This window comes from Tetrao urogallus (assembly GCF_951394365.1).
Source record: "Tetrao urogallus genome assembly, chromosome: 7".
Classification (NCBI taxonomy): Eukaryota; Metazoa; Chordata; class Aves; order Galliformes; family Phasianidae; genus Tetrao; species Tetrao urogallus.
Window position 1 is genome coordinate 13,536,325 of NC_136820.1, and position 20,166 is coordinate 13,556,490.

The following is a 20,166-nucleotide window of genomic DNA, read 5'->3' on the forward strand; positions in this document are numbered from 1 at the left end:
GATACCTTCCTTTTGGTGTGCCTGTTCCCAAGAAGCATAATTGATTTCCTATAACTGTAACCTTATACTATAGTTCAATACTAGCGTGCAAAAGCTCTGGTGAGACATTGCTTTTTTTTATATTTGTTAACAAAGTTTAATGGATGATGTTACATTTTAATAAAAATGAGAAGGTCGTAAATCTGATGAATGCTCAAAATATTTGTATAAAGTAACAGTGATTTTTTTTCTAAAATTATTTTAAGATATAAAATGGGTCTCAAGATTTTCTGTAGGATTGAGGTGAGACTCGAGGTGAATTTGTCTTTGTGAAAATTTTACTCACATCTGTCTTTTTAAACAGGTGTCATGGAGGAGTTGGTGGAGGATGACATCTGTATTTTGAATCATGAAAAAGCAGACAACAGTCATAAGAGAGATGGGGAGATTCCTGTTTCAGCTTACAGTGGGGATGAGTCTGTTGCTTCACACTTCGCACTTGTCACTGCATATGAAGATATCAAGAAGCGGCTAAAGGAGACAGAGAAGGAGAATTCCTTTCTAAAGAAAAGAGTGAGAATTTTAGAAGAGAAGGTAAGAAGAAAGGCAATTACTGTCTTTACCAAGAAACAAATGGGCTGTTAACCTTTCTGAGTTTCAAATTTCAAAGTGTACACAAAGTCAGAAGGTTTGGTAAGGTACATATTCTATATGAATGCCTATATTTGGAAATACTTTTTCAGGGGGCAGGGAAAAAATGAGTAGAGGGCAAAATGAGTAGTAAGTGTACTTTTGAGGGCCAGTACAAAAGTGAAGGGCAGAGATGCGCTATTCTTATGATTTGGTTTCTCATTCTTTCTTTAAATTAAGACCTAGAAGAGGAAATACTCAAGGTTTTGGTTTTGTGTTTGTCTTATAAAGCTCTTAATTTTTAAGGAAATATTTATGAATCCTTCATGAACGTCTATGGCAGTTATATTGAATGCTTTCAAATGCCTGAATACTTTTAAAACATATGCGCAGGAGAAACAAAATGCTAGTGTGATAGTCAAAACAAGAGCCTTCTACACAAGCAGGTGTGATTTGAACTTGGAAAAAATATGGTTAAGGAATTGTCAGTAATCGTGACTTGTGGAGTGCTTTCAGTACGTAGCAGTGAGCTAGCAGGCACTATGTATGGCTCAAGATACCAGAGTTCATGGATGGCTTTTGGTGTGCTTTCACATTAGAAAAATAAATAAGTAAAAATCATCCATATCAAGTTATTCCAGTAATTTCTAATTTTAAAAAAAATGTAATTACTGAATTTTGGTTTTTTTTTATGTCTAATAATAAAAACTTTTATTTCTCATCTCATCTTAAACTTGCAGTTGCTTGGCTCTCGTCTGGAGGAGGAATGCAGTTCAGTTGGACGTGAACAAGTCAATAGGGCGTACCAAGCCTACCGAGAGGCCTGCATTGACAGAGATAATCTGAAAAGCAAACTGGATAAAGTGGTATGTCTTTTTAAGTAAGGATCTAAACACAGGTGAATACAACATAGTTTGTAGATGTTATCTGTGGAATGAATTTTTATCTGTTGATTATCTGAGGTAGTTGTTTTATCACTCTTTCAGGTGTATACTTGGTGATGCTATATGTTGGAGAATTAATACTCTTAAGTATCTTTATTTTCATACAGGGCTAGACTAAAAAAAGTCAAAGCAGTATTTATTTGGCATCTAGAAAAAAAAAAAGTTGAATTGTCAGACATGATAGAAGAAAACTTTCTCTATGTTTTCTTTTCTGAAAATAGATGAAAGAAACTGCAGAATCCTTGAAAAACTTGAATGAACAGTTGCAGTCCAAAGAAGTAGAGCTCTTACAACTAAAAACTGAAGTGGAAACACAGCAAGGTACTCAGTTACTCTGTCTTGGTATACTCTGACTATTTTAGTGATTATATTACAAACCAAGGGCATTAAGAATTTTAATTCTCTATAGTGGTTAGGTAAAGAAGGTGAAATACTGTACTTTGAGTTTGTGTTGTCTTGTAAATGATGACATGCATGTTAAATTATGGGGAGACAAGGGGCTCCATGGTAAAGACCTGAGGCTATTTTGGCAATATTACAGTGCTTAAATTGCATTACTTTCCAAGCATGTGATGTACTACTTCCACTGCATGATTTTATGCAGTTGAACACTGGGGGTTTTCTTTCTGTTGTTCTGCCTTCTCTAACTAGCCATCTAAGACTGGTGAGATGCTAGGATCATGCTAGCTTGCTTCTTAATAGTAACTACCTGATATTATTTCTGTCTAATGAAGACTTATCTAACTTCTACACTGTCCTTTTCTTTTGATTGCATCTTTTGTTTTTTCTATTCGGAATTTCTTGAGATGCAAACTTGGGAAAAAAACATGGGTAAATTGTGCAACAGTATAAAGAGGAGGAGAAGAGGCTCATGTTTGCAAAGCATTGGAAGAAGTGGAAGTTGGTATATACCATATTTTTGTCATTAACTGATTTTTATATTTGCCAGGATTAGGCTGTCACACAAGGTATGGACTGGTTGAGGTGAAACCGTATGTTTATGGGAGTTCTTGAACTGGGACTAAAATCTAATTTTGTCTTTTTTTTTTTTTTTTCAGTTATGAAAAGTCTGAATTGTTGTACTCAGACCAGCTGGGAAATAGAGAAGCTGAACAGTGACCTGAAAGTGCACAGTCTGGAACAGGATCTAGAGAACCTCAAGCAAGAGTGCAATAGTCTCAGAAAGGAATTGCAGAAATATAAACAGAAGGTACTTCCATTTTTAAATATTTTTTGTATGAATAGTTTTGATTTCATTACAGCATTACTTTGAAAACCCTTTTCAAGCAAAATAAGAGGTAAATAAATAGAAGAAAAGAATCTCATCCCTAGCACATGAAATAATTTAAGGCTTTGTCTGCATGAGGAAGTCTCAGCTTGCTGGATAATCTTTTAGGTCTGGCATATCTTCAAGGGTAATTGAGCCCAGTCTTTCACAGTTACAGGGGACAAGGCTGATGCTGTAAGCTGGTTGCCCTGGATGAGGTTACGGGTGAGACCTGGATTTGGTAGCTGGAGGTCTTACCTTGAGTTGTCCATAGGAGTGGTGAAATAGAGGGCACAATAGGATCTGAACGTCTGAGGCTAGAGGAGACTGTCATAGTGCCTGAAGAAAATTAAGAATTGAAAGAACTTGAAAATCTAAAGTGCTAGAAGAGAATGGAACTGGTTGTGCAAGTAGCTGAAAAGTGAGAGAACCAGTAAAACTGTTCAGTTGCTTTGTCTTATACCTAAGAACTCATTCAGACATGGAGGCAAAGATTTGTTAAGCCTAAGATAGGATGATGAATTTAAGATGATAAAGCAGGAACTAATGGGGTGGAGTTGATAGTTTGCATAAGAAAATTAAGGAAAGATCTGAGACAGAAAAGGCAAATAGCAAGTACAGTTAAAGATAAGCATCAGTGTCTGCTCTTTCCCTCTCTTGTTCACTCCTGTTCGTCTTACGAACAGTAAAAAGGACTGCAGTAAAAAGGAGAGGAGGGGAATGGTTGTGGAAGAGGGATTGTTTGGAGAAAATGGCAAAATAAAATTTTTTACCAGTACGTTTTCCATCAGGACTTGAAATAAAATACAGGTTTTCAGAATTTTGCCACTGCCTCTTTGATGTTCTTCTCCCCTGTTTTATGGGCAGGTAGCTGTTGTGAGGAAATCACTGCATAATGTAGATGTGGTTAGGATCTCAGAAAAGAAACACTGAGTTACCCTAACAGTAATAAAATACAGTAAAGAAAATAATTCAAAAACACAAAAACTGGTGCATACTTAATACTTTACGTTTTATAGTGGCAGTCTCTAGGACTCTGCAGTCACAATGAACATATACAATAGATTTAAAGGAGTTAAATGTGATTGTTTCAAGAGGCTGGCTTATTTAGACTCCGTGATCATAAATGAATAAATTTTGTTTCACGTGGTACTTTTGAGTCATGTTCACGGTACATGAGACTTAGAAGCAGAATCCTTGCATGGCCGTTATCGTGCTTTCCAATAGGATTTGTTTTAATGTGGAAATGTTTCTTTAGCTCTTTTTCTCATGGGCACATGTACATTACTACAGAAATTTACTTCTGAAGCAAATCTCCTAATCATCACTGCCTTCTGTGCCTTGCATTATGGAGCAGCCTGGAGTATGGGAATTAGATTCCTTTTTGATGAAACTAAGAAGATGCACCCCAACTTCTTCTGGGTGTTCAAAGACGAGGCATAGCTAGATTCAATTGATGTCCTTCTCCCTTGCTGCCCTCAAAGCACGTATAGTTGGAGCACTGGATTCTCATCAGAACAAGTCTCTAAAGATCTGCTGCCATCAGCAGCTTACACAGATGCATACATACACCAGTTGTCTCAGTTTTAGTCTGTTTGTTCCACTAGGTGGGGGTAAAACATTATGTGGAAGGTATGCAAGGTGTTTCGTTAAGCTTCATTGCTGTTGGTTGTTTTCACCTAAATCTGGCATTATTTTAGATATTTTCAGTAACTTGTAAGTTCAGAAGGTGTACTTAAATTTCTGTGCACTTTTAATGTCCTCCGGTCGTTTTATAGAAATGAAGATTGTAGATTTCAGTGTAAGAATTAATGTTCCTGGAATGAACAGAGTAAAACAGCATTTGTGAGGAATACTAGACATAACTCTGAAATAATGCTTATGCTAGCAGCTTTTGTTTTAGAGAATAAACTGAAGGAAAAATCTCTCTCTTTTAATATCATTTCTACTCAATCCTTTTAACTACTTAATATAGAAACCAAAAACGTTTTCAAATGTAGGTAACATAGTATAAATGTAGTAATATAGTTTTCAAAAACTGAGTTTTTGGAATAGAATCTCTAATGAGCAGTAAGAAAGTCTTTAGAAGCAGGGAGAGGGGAAATTCTCAGGGGAAATACAGAAATATAATGGTAATCACAGGTCAGCATTTTTTTCAAAGTGAGGTGCTACTTTCCTTTTTAGTGTTTTAATTCATTAACATTTTCAGATGCTTTCTTTTCAAAGTAGATATACTGCCTATATTTTTTCTATGTAAATATTCTCATTCAGGTTTTGCATTGTGGTTGATGCAACGCGTTGTATGTCATATTGATGAGTTTCTTGAAGTTTTAATGGACTGTCATAAAACCACAGTAACTGGTGCCAGATTCATTACAGCTTTGGCTAGAAGGAATAGTAGAAAGGGAATGTGAAGAAAAGGGGTTTGAGTGAGAACTCATCTCAGATGAGCATCTAATAGAAACATAACTGATGAAGCAAGATGCACGTTTGATTTGTTAAACACTCCTGTTAACTTCCACGAGGCTGCTTGTATCGCAGATCAAAGCAGTGGTAAGGCTGGGCAGGACCCCTGGAGGTCATCAGCCCCCCTTGCTCAGTCAGTGACACCTAGACACCAGGACCGTGAATTTGTGTTATAATTTTAAGCAGTTTCAGACTTGAGGGATAAACTGTGTTTTATGATAAAAGTAATGTGTGGAACTAAATCTACACTGAAAGACTTTGCTCTGATTTCAAGGTCTTTTTATATGAATGCAAGGAAAGAAAACTAATAACTGTTCTCATATCTAGACAGCAGACTCTTTGGAAATCAAGCTTTTTTGTTAAGTCTTTCTCTTCAAAGCACAAATCCAAGGACTCAGCTGTAACAGTAAATACTGAAAGTATAGTGGTAGTTGATCTGAAGCTTTTTTTCTAGTCATGTAGAATCAGCGTGTTGTAAGATTACCTTTGCTGTTTTATTAATGAATTCATGCAGTCATGAATGAGGAATGCTGTCACATAAGTAGATTGTTTAGGCATTTTAAGTGGAAATTCTTAGTAAAACTCTTTATGCTTGCTTTGACAATTGCTGTAGCCAACACAAATGAAAACTACTTGTGATGTTTAATATTAGCTAACTTGTAGGTTTATTGCAGTATTTTCCAATAGATTTGAGCTCATCTGTTAATTTTCTTTCCTTTCTTCATTCTGTTATGCAGGACCAGGACCAAGATGAAAATCCATTAAATGGAGACATTCTTCAAAGGCAAGCTGTTCAGAGGTATGAAAATTAAGTAGCTTTCATGTTTCATGTTTAGTTTACTGAGAGACAGTTAAATGAGTGAGTAGATAGCTTACAGCCTCTTCAAATGTGTTAATTCAAACAATATAATCTAATTTAAAGTCCAGGCAATACTCGTTTAGAAAAACCATTGTCTTTTTTTTTTTTTTTTTTTCCCCTCACTGCCTGTGAAGAGTGAATGTTGTCTATGAAGTCTAGAATGATGAAAATATTTACATCTTCAGACTCTTGTGAAATGAAAATTTCTCTTGAGGAAGATGAAACTCTCTCAGATTTAAAACTCAACTTTTTAATGATTTGTTCAGTTGAGGAGTTGGTAGATTATTTTCCAAGTCTCATTTCATTTTTCAAGAATTTCTTCATTCTCTGTATGAGGAAGTTTCTATGTTTGCTTGTGTGGTGGCTTTAAATTTCTTGCTTAGTACTGGAATGTATATTTCTATTAGGAGCCATGTTAAAGGATTTTTTTAACTGAGGTGCCATTATATGAGCTACACAAAAAGAAATGGCAGCTTTCCTGGTAATTGCTAACGTAATAGAAAGCATTGTTCTTATTTTACAGCCATTTAAATAAGGAAAAATTGTGCTTATGATAGTGTCCTCTGTTATCCTGTGTTCAGTGTGTGTGCCATATTGGAAAGTAAATATATCACAGAATCTGAATCTTAGGGATTGAAAGAGACCTCTGGACACTCCAACTCCTGCTGCTAAAACAGGTTCCCTAGAATAGGTTACACAGGTGGTTTTTGAGTATCTCCACAGAAAGAGTCTCCACATCCTCTCTGGGCAGCCTGTTCCAATGCTCTGTCAATCTCACAGTAAGGAAGTTTTTCCCTGTTTGTATGGAACTTCCCGTGTTCCAGTTTGTGCCCGTTGGCCCTCGTTCTGCTGCTGGACCCTTGTACTGCTGGAAGGAGCATGGCCCCAGTCTCTTGTCTTCTGCTCTTTAGATATTTATGAGCATAGATAAGATGCCACATCAGTCTCCACCAGTCTAAACAGTCCCATGTCTCTCAGCCATTCCTAATAAGGGACATGCTCCAGGCCTTGCACCATTTTTGTGGTCCTTTCTCTGGAAGTTCCCTGTCTTTCTGGAACCGAGGAGTCCAGAACTGGATGTGGTAATACCCTTTATGCAAACAAACAAATGACTGCCTGGAAGTTTCCAGGTATTCTGCCTCAAATAAATGACATATTACCTCCATCTCTTATACCCAGTTATGCCTATTCATGTACTTCCCTAGTTTTCCACAAGAGGGTAGAGTGTTCCCTCCTAATGTCAGGCTGTTCAGAAGAATATCATCTTGCTTACTGGGCTACTGAAGAGATGAGAGAGGAAATCGGTCACTGAGAAAGAACACTGTAGTGTATCTGTAGATATTTCTTTCATATGTTCTCTGGTGAAATTATGATAACACTGTGCACACTATGCCATTTGCACTCTCACTTTCTCTTGTGGTTTCTGCTGGAGCTTCATAGTCTTACATGTCTGAAAAAAGGTGTTAGTTCAAGGTAAAATTCTCAAGGCTCTCTCTTTGTTCCTACAAAGAAAATTTATTTCAAGTCAGGTGACAGCTGTCAGAACTCACATATGTGCGGCATAGTGTTTATTGTAATGTGATATATATAATGAGCATGTTGTGCTTTTGGAATACATAAGTCCATCTGAAAATCTGCGGGGCAAAGAAAAAAGAAGAGAAAACCCTGAAAAAAACTCCTATGTGAAACATTTGTTGTAGCAAGCAATCACAATGTTTATGAGGGAAAAAGGTATTTGCAGTTTGTTAACATTGTGGAAAGTGGTTATTTCACATTTGTCAGCAGCCATCTAATACATCTTTAAATTTTCAGTTTGCAAACCTAGTTTACTGTACACTGAATTATAGTAGTTCTAAAATCTTACATAACATCTTTTAATTTTTTAAGGTGATTATATTATTACCATTTTCAGGCTGGGGACTGTTGGCAAAATATTGGAAACTTGTTTCTGAGAGGCGCACAATTCATACATTCTTTTGCTTTTACTCTAGTAATAAAAATAATAAAAAAGAAGGGAAGAAAAGATCAACTTGATTAGATTCAGCTGTGTATTAAAAAAATCTAGCTTTGTATTAAAAGAAAAGCAAGAACAACAACAACAAAAAAAGTATTGCTTTCTAATAAAGTGTAGAGTGGACAGAACACACAAGCACATACAGGAAGAGAAATTATGATGTTCAAGGTTTATACTATGTGTTTGAAGGCAGTACAGGGTAAACATCCAAACACATAGAAGTTCTTTGTAATCAGTCTGCAGCGAGGTTCTTGGTCTTCCCTTTGCAAGGTTCTTTAAAGAAGCTGAACTTATGTTAGAAAAATCCTTCCAGATGGTGCTGTTGTATACTTAACAATTTTATGTATAAATATAAGTATTGGGTAGTTTTGATATAACTGATGTTTGGTCTTATTTTTGGTGCTTTTTAAAATGTGATTTTTCTTATTAAACATTCAGTGCCAAAAGGATTCTGCAGTTAAAGACGTGAGGTTTCATTAAACTTCTTAAAGTATAATGATGGATTTTCTGGATTTCTGTTCATCTTCACTTTCTTACTAGCTAATTATTTTAAATTTCAGCACTGGAACAGTGTTATTGTTGCTAAATATTTCCTATTGTTTCCTATTCAGATAATGAAATTAATCTCTAATTTTTATCCTTTCTGATAAAGCAGTATATTATATAAATTAGGTGACTTGAATCAGAAACACTGCTGGATTATTTTAGTTTGATCTGTGTGTGTGTGCACTCTCTGTATCTCTGTTATTGAGTCTGAAATCATTATACAGAAGTTAATGGTGTAAAAACCCCCAATATCCATTTCTTACTGAATGTTTAACATGGCCAGGATCACAACTATGATGGTATGTAAGGTCATTTGTCAAAAGCCATTCAGAGTTAATAGTCTACTTCTGCAATTTAGTGTTCATTTAATAGGTGATGTGTATATCATTTAATGTACGTATTTATAAAGGTCATAATATACAAAGTTTGTTCACTTTATGGTGATCATCAGAAGTGCTTGGTTCCTTTTGAATTCTGGTGCTGTAGTAAAATAAGCAATATATATCAGGCAAAACCAATTAACAGTTAACATTCAATGAGCCTTGGAAATGTTAGTAAGTATGGGAGTGCTCCAGAGATGGCAAGTATTTAATGTTGAATTTTTTTGTTTTGTTTTGAAAGTGTGCAGCAAGCATATTGGGAACTGAAGAGAGAAATGTCTAATTTGCAGCTAGTGACTGAAGTGCAAACTGAGGTTCTACGAAAATTGAAAACAAACATAACAGCGACCAAGAAAGGCAAGTCAGTGTTTGCAGTAGCAGACCTTACAAAAACAAATCGTAGATCCAAGCTGTACCATTTAAAAAAGAAGCTAGCTATCATATCTTATCAGAATCTCATCAATTGAAGTTGATAAGCTAGGCTATATTATGGTTCCAGCCTAGCCATTTTCTGCTTTTGCTTCTGTCTTATACTGGTCAACTTCACACATAAAGGTGTTGCTGATGTGTTTTTCCTTCAGTACTGTATTCTGTTCCCCTTGTGGCTTTTTTCTCAGTCAAGTGTTGCTTATGTGCACAAGGCTGAGGTGTTAAGTTTACTTGTATTTGACCTTTTACCACAACTACTTCATATTAAAAATATATATATTTCAATTGCTGTCTTATTTTCCCAGTTCAGTATTTTCCCGATATAGTATTAATCTGGCAGCATATTAGACTTCAATAGACTGAAATTCTATTATGCTTGTATAATTTTGTTAGCATTCTGAAAAGTTGCACTTTCTAGCAAACTGCTGTGCAAGGTGGCTTTTTCTGACTGATAGTACAGAACGGTCTTACTTCTGCTGCCTTGTGAACAGTTTAGGGGAGAATAACTTCTGTGAGCAGTTTATCAGATGTTTTTTCTGTTTCGTGCGTATGTTTCTCGTGAGCCAAATGCTTTACAGGAAGGTTCTTATTTGGTGAGGCATGACTTATCAGTCTACTAGAGTATCTCAGTGTTTTTCCCTTGCTTGAGCAGTGGTATTTACTGTGTTCAGAATACAGAAGATGCTGGTCAGAGAAACTGAACTTGGTTATAGTACTTTTGTGACAGTCTTGAGCGTCCCTTTTTTGTTTCTAAACAGCTTTGGGCTCAATGACCCAAAGACAGAATTCACCTCCGGTCACCTCCAGATAAATGGCTGGCTGACTTATCTGTAGTCCACAGTGTTTGATGATAATTCTCTGGTACTTGGCTGATAAATTGTCAGCGTTTTCAGAAGTGTGTAAGAGTAGGTGGACAACTTCAGTGGAAATGAGAACTTTTTTTTTGTATGCGTTGCTCGTAAATGTAGATACACTTATGCAGGTATTTGTAGAAAAATATCGGCTTACGCTGAGCAGGGGTAGTATTTGCTTAAAACATCTTTGCAGTGCTAGGTATTTTACCATAAGCAAACCACTTGCTGCTATTGGAATATATATTAGGGATGAGGGAAGCTTTATATTATTTATTATTACTGATCGACATCTTTCAAGGTGTGTAATGTGTGCAGAACAGTTCGTTGCTGTGTTTTTGATGTTAACATTCAGATTCTAATTGCCTCCCTACTAAACAACAGCTAACATCAACAAATGTGTTTCTGCTGATGGATTTTTGCTGTGTTTTTGAAGGCCTTTTCTACAGAGCACGTGAAGCTCAGCCTTTATTTTTGCCCAATGCCTTGGAGAGTACCTGATAGTAGGCATAACATGAGCAGATTTAAGATTAAAAACTGAAGTTTCTCCCCTGCTGAGTAATGTGTCTGTTAAAGTGTTTCAGGTATCTCAAAAATTGAGAGTGTAGAGGGATTTTCAAAGAACTTCTCAAAGGTACCAGCCCTGAGGTGGTATGTTGGTCACTGAAGTACTGTAGTAGTACTTGAGATGTGCTGCAGTAGATTCCATTCTCCTTAAGCTTCTAAAGGTTACCGAAATTTGAATGGCCTTTTAGACCTGGCAGGATGAAGAGGCTAAATCCAATTTATCACCATCTCTTTCAGATACAGTGTCTCTACTGTTGGCAAGTGCCTTTGGCTGACATTTGCAAGTTGGGTAACATCCTGTAATTTTTAGTGACAAGTAGCAGTTGCATACTTTGACCAAGATAGTGGCTCTTATTTTTGTTCCTTCAAGAACTAAAGACACAAATCGCAGTTCCTACTCCAAATTCACAACTATTCCGGAAAACTCTCTGTGAGTTTCTTCAACTATAGGAATCAATTATCTACTCCATTGAAGTAGCACTACAAAAACATGACCTGAGCATTTTCATCTGTCTGAAGAGACAGATGTGTATTGTTGCAGCTCTTTCATTTCAGGTAAACACTGTCCTATTTCAATCCTTCCCTTTTTAATGTAATTAAAAGCTTGACAGGGAACTTCAGATGACTGAACGTTGCAGTCTGTGGCTTTACTTTCCAAAGTCAGACAATACTGGAGTACAGGGAACCTGTGAACATGCATTTCCTCCTTCTGCTTCATGGACTGGGAGAATTCAGGTTCTTGGCAGCCTGAGAACACAACCTGTTAAAAGAATCAGTAAAGTAGGAAGAAGTGTCCTCCTGCGTAAGCAATATTCTGGATCTGGTAAATTTTTCCAAGTGCATGGAAGTCCTCTGTTGCAGCATTCATTCCAGTCTTGTCAAAAAAATTATTCAGTCTGCTGGTGTTGAAGTGGGGAATGGATTTGGTGTTGGGTATATTTACACATTGTGATTTGAGGATCTCTGATTCATCTTGCAAACTCTGACTGAATAAGTTAGTATATTCGGTTTGTAACATTTAATTAGTAGTTACTAAATCAAAAGATGATTCGAAAATCTGTCTGTTGAAAACCCAGGCTTTAACATATCTGCTATACTGTTGTACATTTTAGAGTACATGAAAAATGCTCTAAATAATCCAATGTAATTTTAAAACCTTTTAAAATCTTTTTCAGTTGCCTCTTCTGCACCAGTACAATGTCTTGAGTTGAAGAATATTACAAGGCAGAACTTGATGTCTGGGGTAGTGTATAAAAAACTCTCACAAAGTGATAAAGTACTCTGCAATGCTGCACCACCCCCTCTGCCGGGAGATGTGGAGATCCCATCTGAAAGGGTGATTCTACAAGCATGGACAGATGAGAGACCCATTCCAGTTGATGGTAAAACATTTCAGGAACACCATTCTTATGGAAAGAGCTCTCTGGAAGATAATTCCTGGGTATTCCCAAGTCCTCCAAAACCTAATGAGAATGTGTTTTGGGAAACAAATAAGATTTTGTCAAACTGTCCGGCAGATTACCTGGATCAGTGTAATCAAAACTGTCTGCACAAGAACTAAGCAATTTTTAGAATGAACTGTGGCATTTTAGAATGATTCTGAATAGGCACCTTACTGCTTGAACTTTTGAAGAGGTACTTAAATTGGTTGAAGTGTTTTTTTTTTGTTTTGTTTTTTTAAATATTCTATTTCTAAAACAGAAAACCCTGTCTTCCTCTGCTGTAAATCAGGAGCAAGTTCCTTGAAGTTAAAGCTCTGATGGTATAATGTGAACGAATCTAGCATGGGGCTTAGACAGCCTTGATTGCAAATGGCATCTGTTTCCAAAAGATTACAGCAAATAGTTCTTGAAATAAAAGAAAATTTCATTCTGTATTTGTTTGCTATTTGTATGTTTTCAAGAAGATATTTAGTGGTGTTCAACCTGTAACAGCTCTAAGCTTGTTTTTGTCAGGTTTTTTTTTTTTTTTTTGCAGGTTAAGATACTAAATGAAGATTGAATTATCTCCCTCTCTCCTTTCAATTAACTTTCTTCCTCCTATGGTTTAGAAATGCTTTTTTATGTGATTTTCATCAAAAAGGTGAGATTTTTGTTAAAATGTATTTATGTGAGATAGTGTCAAAGGAAGAATCCCTTGTAGGCTCTCCTGTTTAGGTCACGCAGTTTGGGGCATTATGAGTTAAAAAGGATCATACGTAACACTGCTGAACGCAGTGATTCCTAACAGCTCAATTCCCCCTGTGTGTTCTGGCTGTGGGAAACTGCCTGAGCTGTGCACGCAGTGTTACCTGCCACAGAATCATCCTATTCACGGGGCCGTTATCCTTACCGTGCCTCCTTTGCACACCACCAGAACCTTGACTTTTTATTTGTGTGGTTGTTAAAGCTACTAATTTTCCTTATATTAAAGAAATAAAGCCTTAATTTAATTGGACTAGATGTTGATAGAATAATTGTTTTGGTATCCTTAGTACTCCATTGAGAACTGAAGATACTAGATCATGGCTGCCTGCTTTGTAGACTGTGTGTCCTAGTACTTTCTTGCGGGTTTCATCTTAAGGCCAAGAACTGTTTTTGGACAAATACTATGTATGCCTTGTTTTTTAGAAACTTTTGCTTCTTTATCTGAGTTTAGTACAACAAGGTTTAGTAAATGATTTGACCGCTCAATACTTTGCAGGAAAATGCTTTGTATTTTAGATCCATGAAGCTTTTAACCTGTAATGAGTGGGAAGGTGGTACTAAAGATGTTATTTACAGGTCTGTGTGGGGATTTAAGTATTCAACTTCACAGGTCCTACTTAAGATCAGTATGATTGGAAAAAATAATAATTCCACAGCTGTTTAGTAGCAAATTACTTAAAATTGCCTGAAAAAGCAAGGGGAAGCTATGACTATGGCATAACCATTGTAATGACAGGCTGTAAAGGTGTTACTTAGGCAATTGCTACAGGATCTGTGTGGTTCCAGTCACTGCAGTCACTTTCTTCCCTGTGGAATAAATGCTTCACATGATGCCCATCTTCTCCTGTTTCAGTTTGTCTATTAAAGTTGAAAGAATGCCTTTCAGATATCTTCTACTGTATTAGTGAACAGCATACATAAATAATGTTTCCCATTCACCAGATACTGTTTTTTTTATCTTTCTATTATCTTGCTCACGTATAGTGGCTTGTCTGTGATTAATGGAAATGGTGTCAGATGCTGGAATTTATTCTGACCAATGAACACATCTGACTCGGGGGAGTACAATCTCTTGGAAAGTAATAGAACAAAAGCCAATCTGCATAAAACAAACCCAAGTCACTAGGCTTTAGCAGATAGAACCAACTACCTGTGTAATAACAATGCAGCAGGAAGCATTTCTCATGTGGCTGCATAAAGTACGCAGTGTCTAGTTCCAATGTAGCTTGCTTTTTGGGGTTCCCCCAGCCTGTCTTCATGAGATTTTTTATTTTAAGAGGTGTATTATTCTGCAACCATCATGAGCACTTTTTGATTTCTGCGATGAAGGAATTCTGTGTGAGGTTTTGAACTAAATTTATTTTTGATTGAAATTGATTTAACTTACAAATCTCTTCTAGTGTTCAGAGTAAAAACTTTTTATTTGGCTTTAAACACTTGATTTTATATAAAGGCCATTCCAAACGTATGGAAGGAATTAATTTGAGATTAGTTCTCTTCCATTCAGGACTAATACAGCCCACTGAGTGCTTTGGTGTGTTGTGGGAGATGTGTTCCCTTTGATGCTGAAGCCTGAAGGAGTCAATTACTTTTAGTTGCAATACATTATTGGGGTTCCACTGCTGTGTCAAAAGGTGCCCCAGCAGCCTGTAACAGCGAAACTTAAAAATGAAGCTTTGCTGGGTGATGTGAAAGAATTACCAGGCTTTACTTCCAGCTCTTGGTTTACCAGTGTGGCTTCTCATGCTGGAGAAGGGGCCAGAAAAGAAAGGGATGTTTGCTGAGAGGAACTTGAGAAGTGCTGACATCTGAGAGAGGAGGGTGAGATTACAGAGCTTACTTTAGGCTGTATTTCCAATGCGGTCACTCATTGCTGTGGTGAACATTTGAAAGCAAGTGCCAGATCTGAAGTCATCTGCGAGCTAGCTTACTTGAGAAGCACCTGTTGGTCTGAAACTTTTCCATCTTGAGTCAAAATCTGATTGTTGTTTAATCCAAGTCACTGGTGGCTTAAGGTACTTTTTTCCATTTTCAGAAGTAAAAGCTTTTCATCACAGTGACAGCAAATCAAATGCAGAAGTAGCAGTAGGAAATGGGTTCTGGTGTTTAGTGTGCATTTGTTGCATCAAGCAGTAAAATTGAGATAAGGACCAACACCTTCAAATAAGCACAGAAATTGACAAAAATTCATTTGAAGGAAAACTGAACACTTAGAAACTTCACCTAAACCACAGGTTTGACAATTTTTAATTTAAGAAAGCACTGATTCCAGAAATGAAAGACAGCTTTTGGGCAGGTGGTGGTTGTTGCCTTGCATGTTTATGTGAGCATATGGCAAGCTGATGAATATGTATTTGAATGAGCCGGACTAACCTTCTAATAGTGCATATGTAAACTTCCATGTTTGCTTGATTCCTTTTAAGTAATTTTAAAATCTCATCCCTGCCAGTTTTATTGTGTTTACGACAGATTGGTTTTCTTCCCATATGAAATATCCATACTAAAGAAAAGCAAATTCTCAAATGAGCTGTAATGTGCTGTTGAACTTCTACAGCTGGAATAAGGCAAGCTCTATAGTAGACATGTGGTGGAGGTACAGTAAAACAAAAGCCATTACAAATAATAGAGTATGAGCTGTACTAGAGATGTAAAGCAGATATGATTAAATCTTAAACTCTTTGCAGTACACTTTGGAAATCTTAGGCACCTGTATTTTTAATGGCAATGTGGCCTAATAAAGGAAGACTGAGATGCTGCAGTAGCTGACCGACTCGCCTGCATTTTCTTCTCATCTTCAGCTAGGTTCTATGAAAAAAAAAAAAGTGGTGGAGAAGAGCTGTTTCCCTGTTACTTTGTGTAGCACTGCTACAAAAATAATTGTTTTTAAGAATCGGACTTTACCCCTCTTTGCAGGGGAAAAGCATGCTATTTGGAGTTGTATGAGCTTTAGGCAGTAGATAAATGTATTTAATATTGTTGACACTAATTGTAAACTCATTTGAATTGCACTGCATATTCCCAAGTCTGATAAGGATTTGAACTATTTTTCTTAAAAATCTGTTGTCCTTAGAAAGTGTTGTGGCATGAACTGAAATTGGGGCCCCTCAATTTGCTCCTTTTAGCAGCACGGGCTTCATTTCATTGCATTTTGAAATCAAAGAGATCAAGTGTTAAAAACAGCAAGGTGGAAGAGGATGCTGTAGTTGATGGTGGTTTTGTGTATGAAGTTTGATCTGGGGGAGAAGCATGAAAAATAACCAGCACTTATTGTTACTGAACTGCAAGTGGACAGAACACTTGTTTCAAGTGTATGTTTTTAATTTTTTTTTTTTTTTTTTTTACCTACACTGATAGTTATTGACACTGATAGAATACTGTCTTCAGTGCCACATGGTGGATGGTTTTAAACTGGTGGGTCTGCTTAAAAGTAGTTACAGTGTAAGCTTCAAACTTGCTGTAAGCTTCTGCTTGTTAGAGGTAGTGCAACTCCCTCATCACCCGCATCTGACTACCCTCAGTTGGAACAGGACAGCTGAATGTGCTTAGTGTTCTGTTTTGAAATCAGAATAACAAGGCTGGCTCTCACCCTTCTTGACTAGCTTTTGACACAGTAAAGTGTGTTTTTGTTGCTTATTTTTATTTTTTTAAGTTGTATTTAAAAAAAAACTTAGAGTTAATTGATGAAGTATAGCTTAAGGCTTTACCAGTACTACTGATGCTTTACTACCTGTATTAGAATAAACTGAGAAGGAAGGAGAAGTTGCTGCTGAGATGAAAACAAGCAGTTTTAAACTTTAAACTGAAGCAGTTTACTGGTATGTGCGTGTCACTGCACAGCACTTCCACTTTCATTTCAACTTTAAAAGATGTAAATGCAATTAAGATACTAAAAGCATGGAAGGTGTGAAATCAAGAATTCAAAACTAGGGAAAAATCAAATTAAGGCCTTAAGTGTAAAGAGTAGGCTGATCCCAAAGATAAGGGCTGAGCCCAGTTCTGAATGCCACAGCAAACAAGAAAGAAGGTGTCAGTACTCAGTTCTTAAACAAGTGTCGGTAAAGAGAAGTGAATGGTGTACAGTGAATGATTTATGGCAATTTCAGGCTCGATAGCAAAGTGAGCTTGCTTACTTACTGTCAGCTCAAAGGGATTGGTTACAGCCCTGCACATAAAGCGTGTAACAGAATGGCAGAGGAGTGACACCCGCAGGTTAAATAGGACTTTGTCCCATTATCCATATTATTTATACCACTGGTACCAATCAGTGCACTGGGGTTATTGCCACCTGCTGAATGTAGGTCCTGCTAACCCACAAAAGAACGACTGCATTGCTGTGCTATTATCTGTACTGACTGGCTGTAGTGTGAGCTGGAGACAGATTCTCATGAGCCCTTAGGGCTGGCACCTACCTACCAGAGTCAGTGCACCACACTGCCTCTAACAGCATGCTTACCCCACAGCCAATCTCTGTTAGAGCCTTTGATAAAAATGACAAACAAGCAGGCTTTCTTTCCAGAGACTTCTAAGTGTAGCAAGTTTTCATACTGAAATAACAGAACTGCTGTCTTGAAAAAATAATAAACTTTTAAAAGTCATCATCTACCTTCATTTTCCTCTATTTAAGTACAACTGGCGGAAAAAAAATTATTTTCTATTTTCTATTACTTGATGTTAAGTATTTGTTTTCCAAAATACTTTAACTCATGATACAAAACCAAGTATGTGTGTAGGAAATCTAAGTTAAGTTAGTTAATTAAATAGCTGAGTACTACTTGACTACTAACCTAGAATGCTGTACATCTTCTAGCCTCTCTTTCTGAAGCATCCCCTCATCTTCCAGTCAACATGCTGCCTAATAGCAGAAGTGATATTACTGGTTATTCCATTACAACACACAGACTAAAAAGCAAGGAGTAACCTTCAAAGTTAACTTCAGCTCATATATATGTAATAGTTTTGTGGTGAAATAGTACCAAAGTTAAATGCAAATTTTATCACTTAGGCAAAGGATATTTTTATTTCATTTTTTATATTGTGACATGAAGGTTACCACGTGAACAGATATCCTATGTGGCCTTTCCATACTCATACATTTTAGAGTTCTATGATTATGCAGCTTTAAGTATCTGTATGCAAGAAATACTTTGTGTACCCCTTTCCCATAAGAACTTGTTTACACTAAGTTTTTGCAACAGCATTAATAGATGTTTAAAAACTGACCTGCATCTTAAGTACGTAGTTTAGTTGTTTGTTCATCCATAATCATTTTGCAAGTGTGGTCACACCTGAAGTATGGAAGTGTATTTAATCACCTTCATGCTGAAAAAATGACAGTAGGGGAAGACATTCCTCTCAGTGATTTTTCTTGCCCTCATTGTGCCTCTTCCTATTCTCAAGGAAAGTCTGTATGGGACAACTCTTGAGTTCTTCTCCAGAGCTGAAGCAGTCAGTTGTGCCTCACAAGGGCGTGGAACATTCATCTCTTGATATTGCAAACTCAAAATTTAAGTCACAAAGCAGGCAGAATAAATATTGAGCTCTTACAACTCAGCATTTTCATGAAAAAGATGAAGAAAATTGGCCCAGGGTCTTTTCTGCATTTGCCACCCTTCTAGCAAAAGCATCAAAAACATTTCCATATACTCTCAACTTCAGGTGACAAAAAGACCAGTTTAAGTATATACCCAATTTATGATTTGGTAATATAGCTTACATTTTTTCACCCTTAAATTTTTATGTAGTTTGCCACATATAACTAGATGCAAGCTTTAAAATTCAAAAGGCTGTTGTTAATTGGTAATAATCATCATCTCTGGATGGAGGAGCAGGCTTTTGCTGTCAAAGTTTGCAAGAGAAATTGCATGCATTATAAACTTCAGTACAGAAAATGAGAAATGTTGATCTTCAGCTTCAGAGAGATTTCTTTTACTGACTTGCTGCTAAATTTTACCAGGAGATACTGATGATTTAAAAGAAGTCTGTTTAAATCAAGTCAAATTATTAAGTTGGATATAAAACTGTTAACAGTTGATTTGAACTATACATTTGAAGTAATCTTTTGCCTTTTTTTCTTAATCCCAGTTGCTCTGTATTCTTCTCTTTGCTTCAAATATTCTGCTTTGCATTCTTCATTGAATGATGGATCAGTATAGCTAAAAGAAAGACAAACATTATTAGAATAATAGAATAGAAACTGTATAAACAGCACTCAAAACTGATCTGCAGTCCTTCCCATAGCATCCCACCCAAAGTTATCTTAAACTCTAAATACTGAATTGGGCTGTGTTCTCTTCTGAGACCACTCTTTCTTGAGGCATAGTTCTGATTCTTCAGGCCTATGCATGAAACCGTAATGAGAAAAGCAGAAAAAGTGACAGCCAAATTATTCTTTTTTATTTGCAGTTAGGTTCCTATGTATAAGCATCTCTGAAGCACTGATCTTCATGCACCTGAGAACCTATCACGAATTTAATGGGAACAATTTCAGGTTTGTTGCTTGAACAGTAAACATGTATGTAGGTAGCTCCAAAAGTCATTTCTCCTATTTATTTCCAGGGAAACTACAACTACAACAGATATAAAGACCACAATAACACTATTTGATAGTGTTTTGTAGCTTAGAATTTTCTCTATCTTGCAATGTAGTCACCTCTCTTAGCTGTGTATTTTATCCAGAGATGAACAAGAGCCTGCACATCATACTTGTAAAAGTCTGATGGCAAATTTTCCAGTGATATTCCAATGTTGCCACCATCATTTCCAATGCACTAAAACCAATATTCAGCTCTATACACGTTTCCCTGGTCATGATTCATGTGGATGGGCTCTTTATTTCATGGTGCACAGCCCTCTAGATGCGGCCTTTCACATCCCTGTCACCACTGCTGAAACACAGCACGCCTGCCTCACTGTGCTCACGTCCACTGTTTAGTCTCCATAACTATGAATTCAATGTTTGCCATTTTTTTCTGCATGGAGGAATTCACTTCCACCCCTTTGCATCATACACCCTTCCATGTCAGATGCCATTCTGTCAGACTGCCCCTCT

General features: G+C 36.7%; 2 protein-coding genes across 2 annotated transcripts in view; one reads left to right on the plus strand and one right to left on the minus strand.

Moving 5' to 3' along the window:
* Positions 1-348: 348 nt before the first annotated feature.
* Positions 349-12,493, plus strand: AZI2 (5-azacytidine induced 2; the record flags this gene model as incomplete). Its single annotated transcript, XM_079537948.1, has 7 exons — positions 349-573; positions 1,350-1,475; positions 1,775-1,874; positions 2,612-2,763; positions 6,024-6,085; positions 9,327-9,442; positions 12,108-12,493. 7 exons carry the CDS (start codon positions 349-351, stop codon positions 12,491-12,493), a joined length of 1,167 nt encoding a protein of 388 aa, XP_079394074.1.
* Positions 12,494-19,155: 6,662 nt separating this feature from the next.
* CMC1 (C-X9-C motif containing 1) overlaps positions 19,156-20,166 on the minus strand; it is a gene marked incomplete at both ends in the record, with an annotated part of 41,677 nt that continues 40,666 nt past the window's right edge. The window contains one exon of the mRNA XM_079538110.1: positions 19,156-19,270. Coding sequence (XP_079394236.1) covers positions 19,156-19,270 — 115 coding nt within the window. The remainder of the gene's footprint in view (positions 19,271-20,166) is intronic.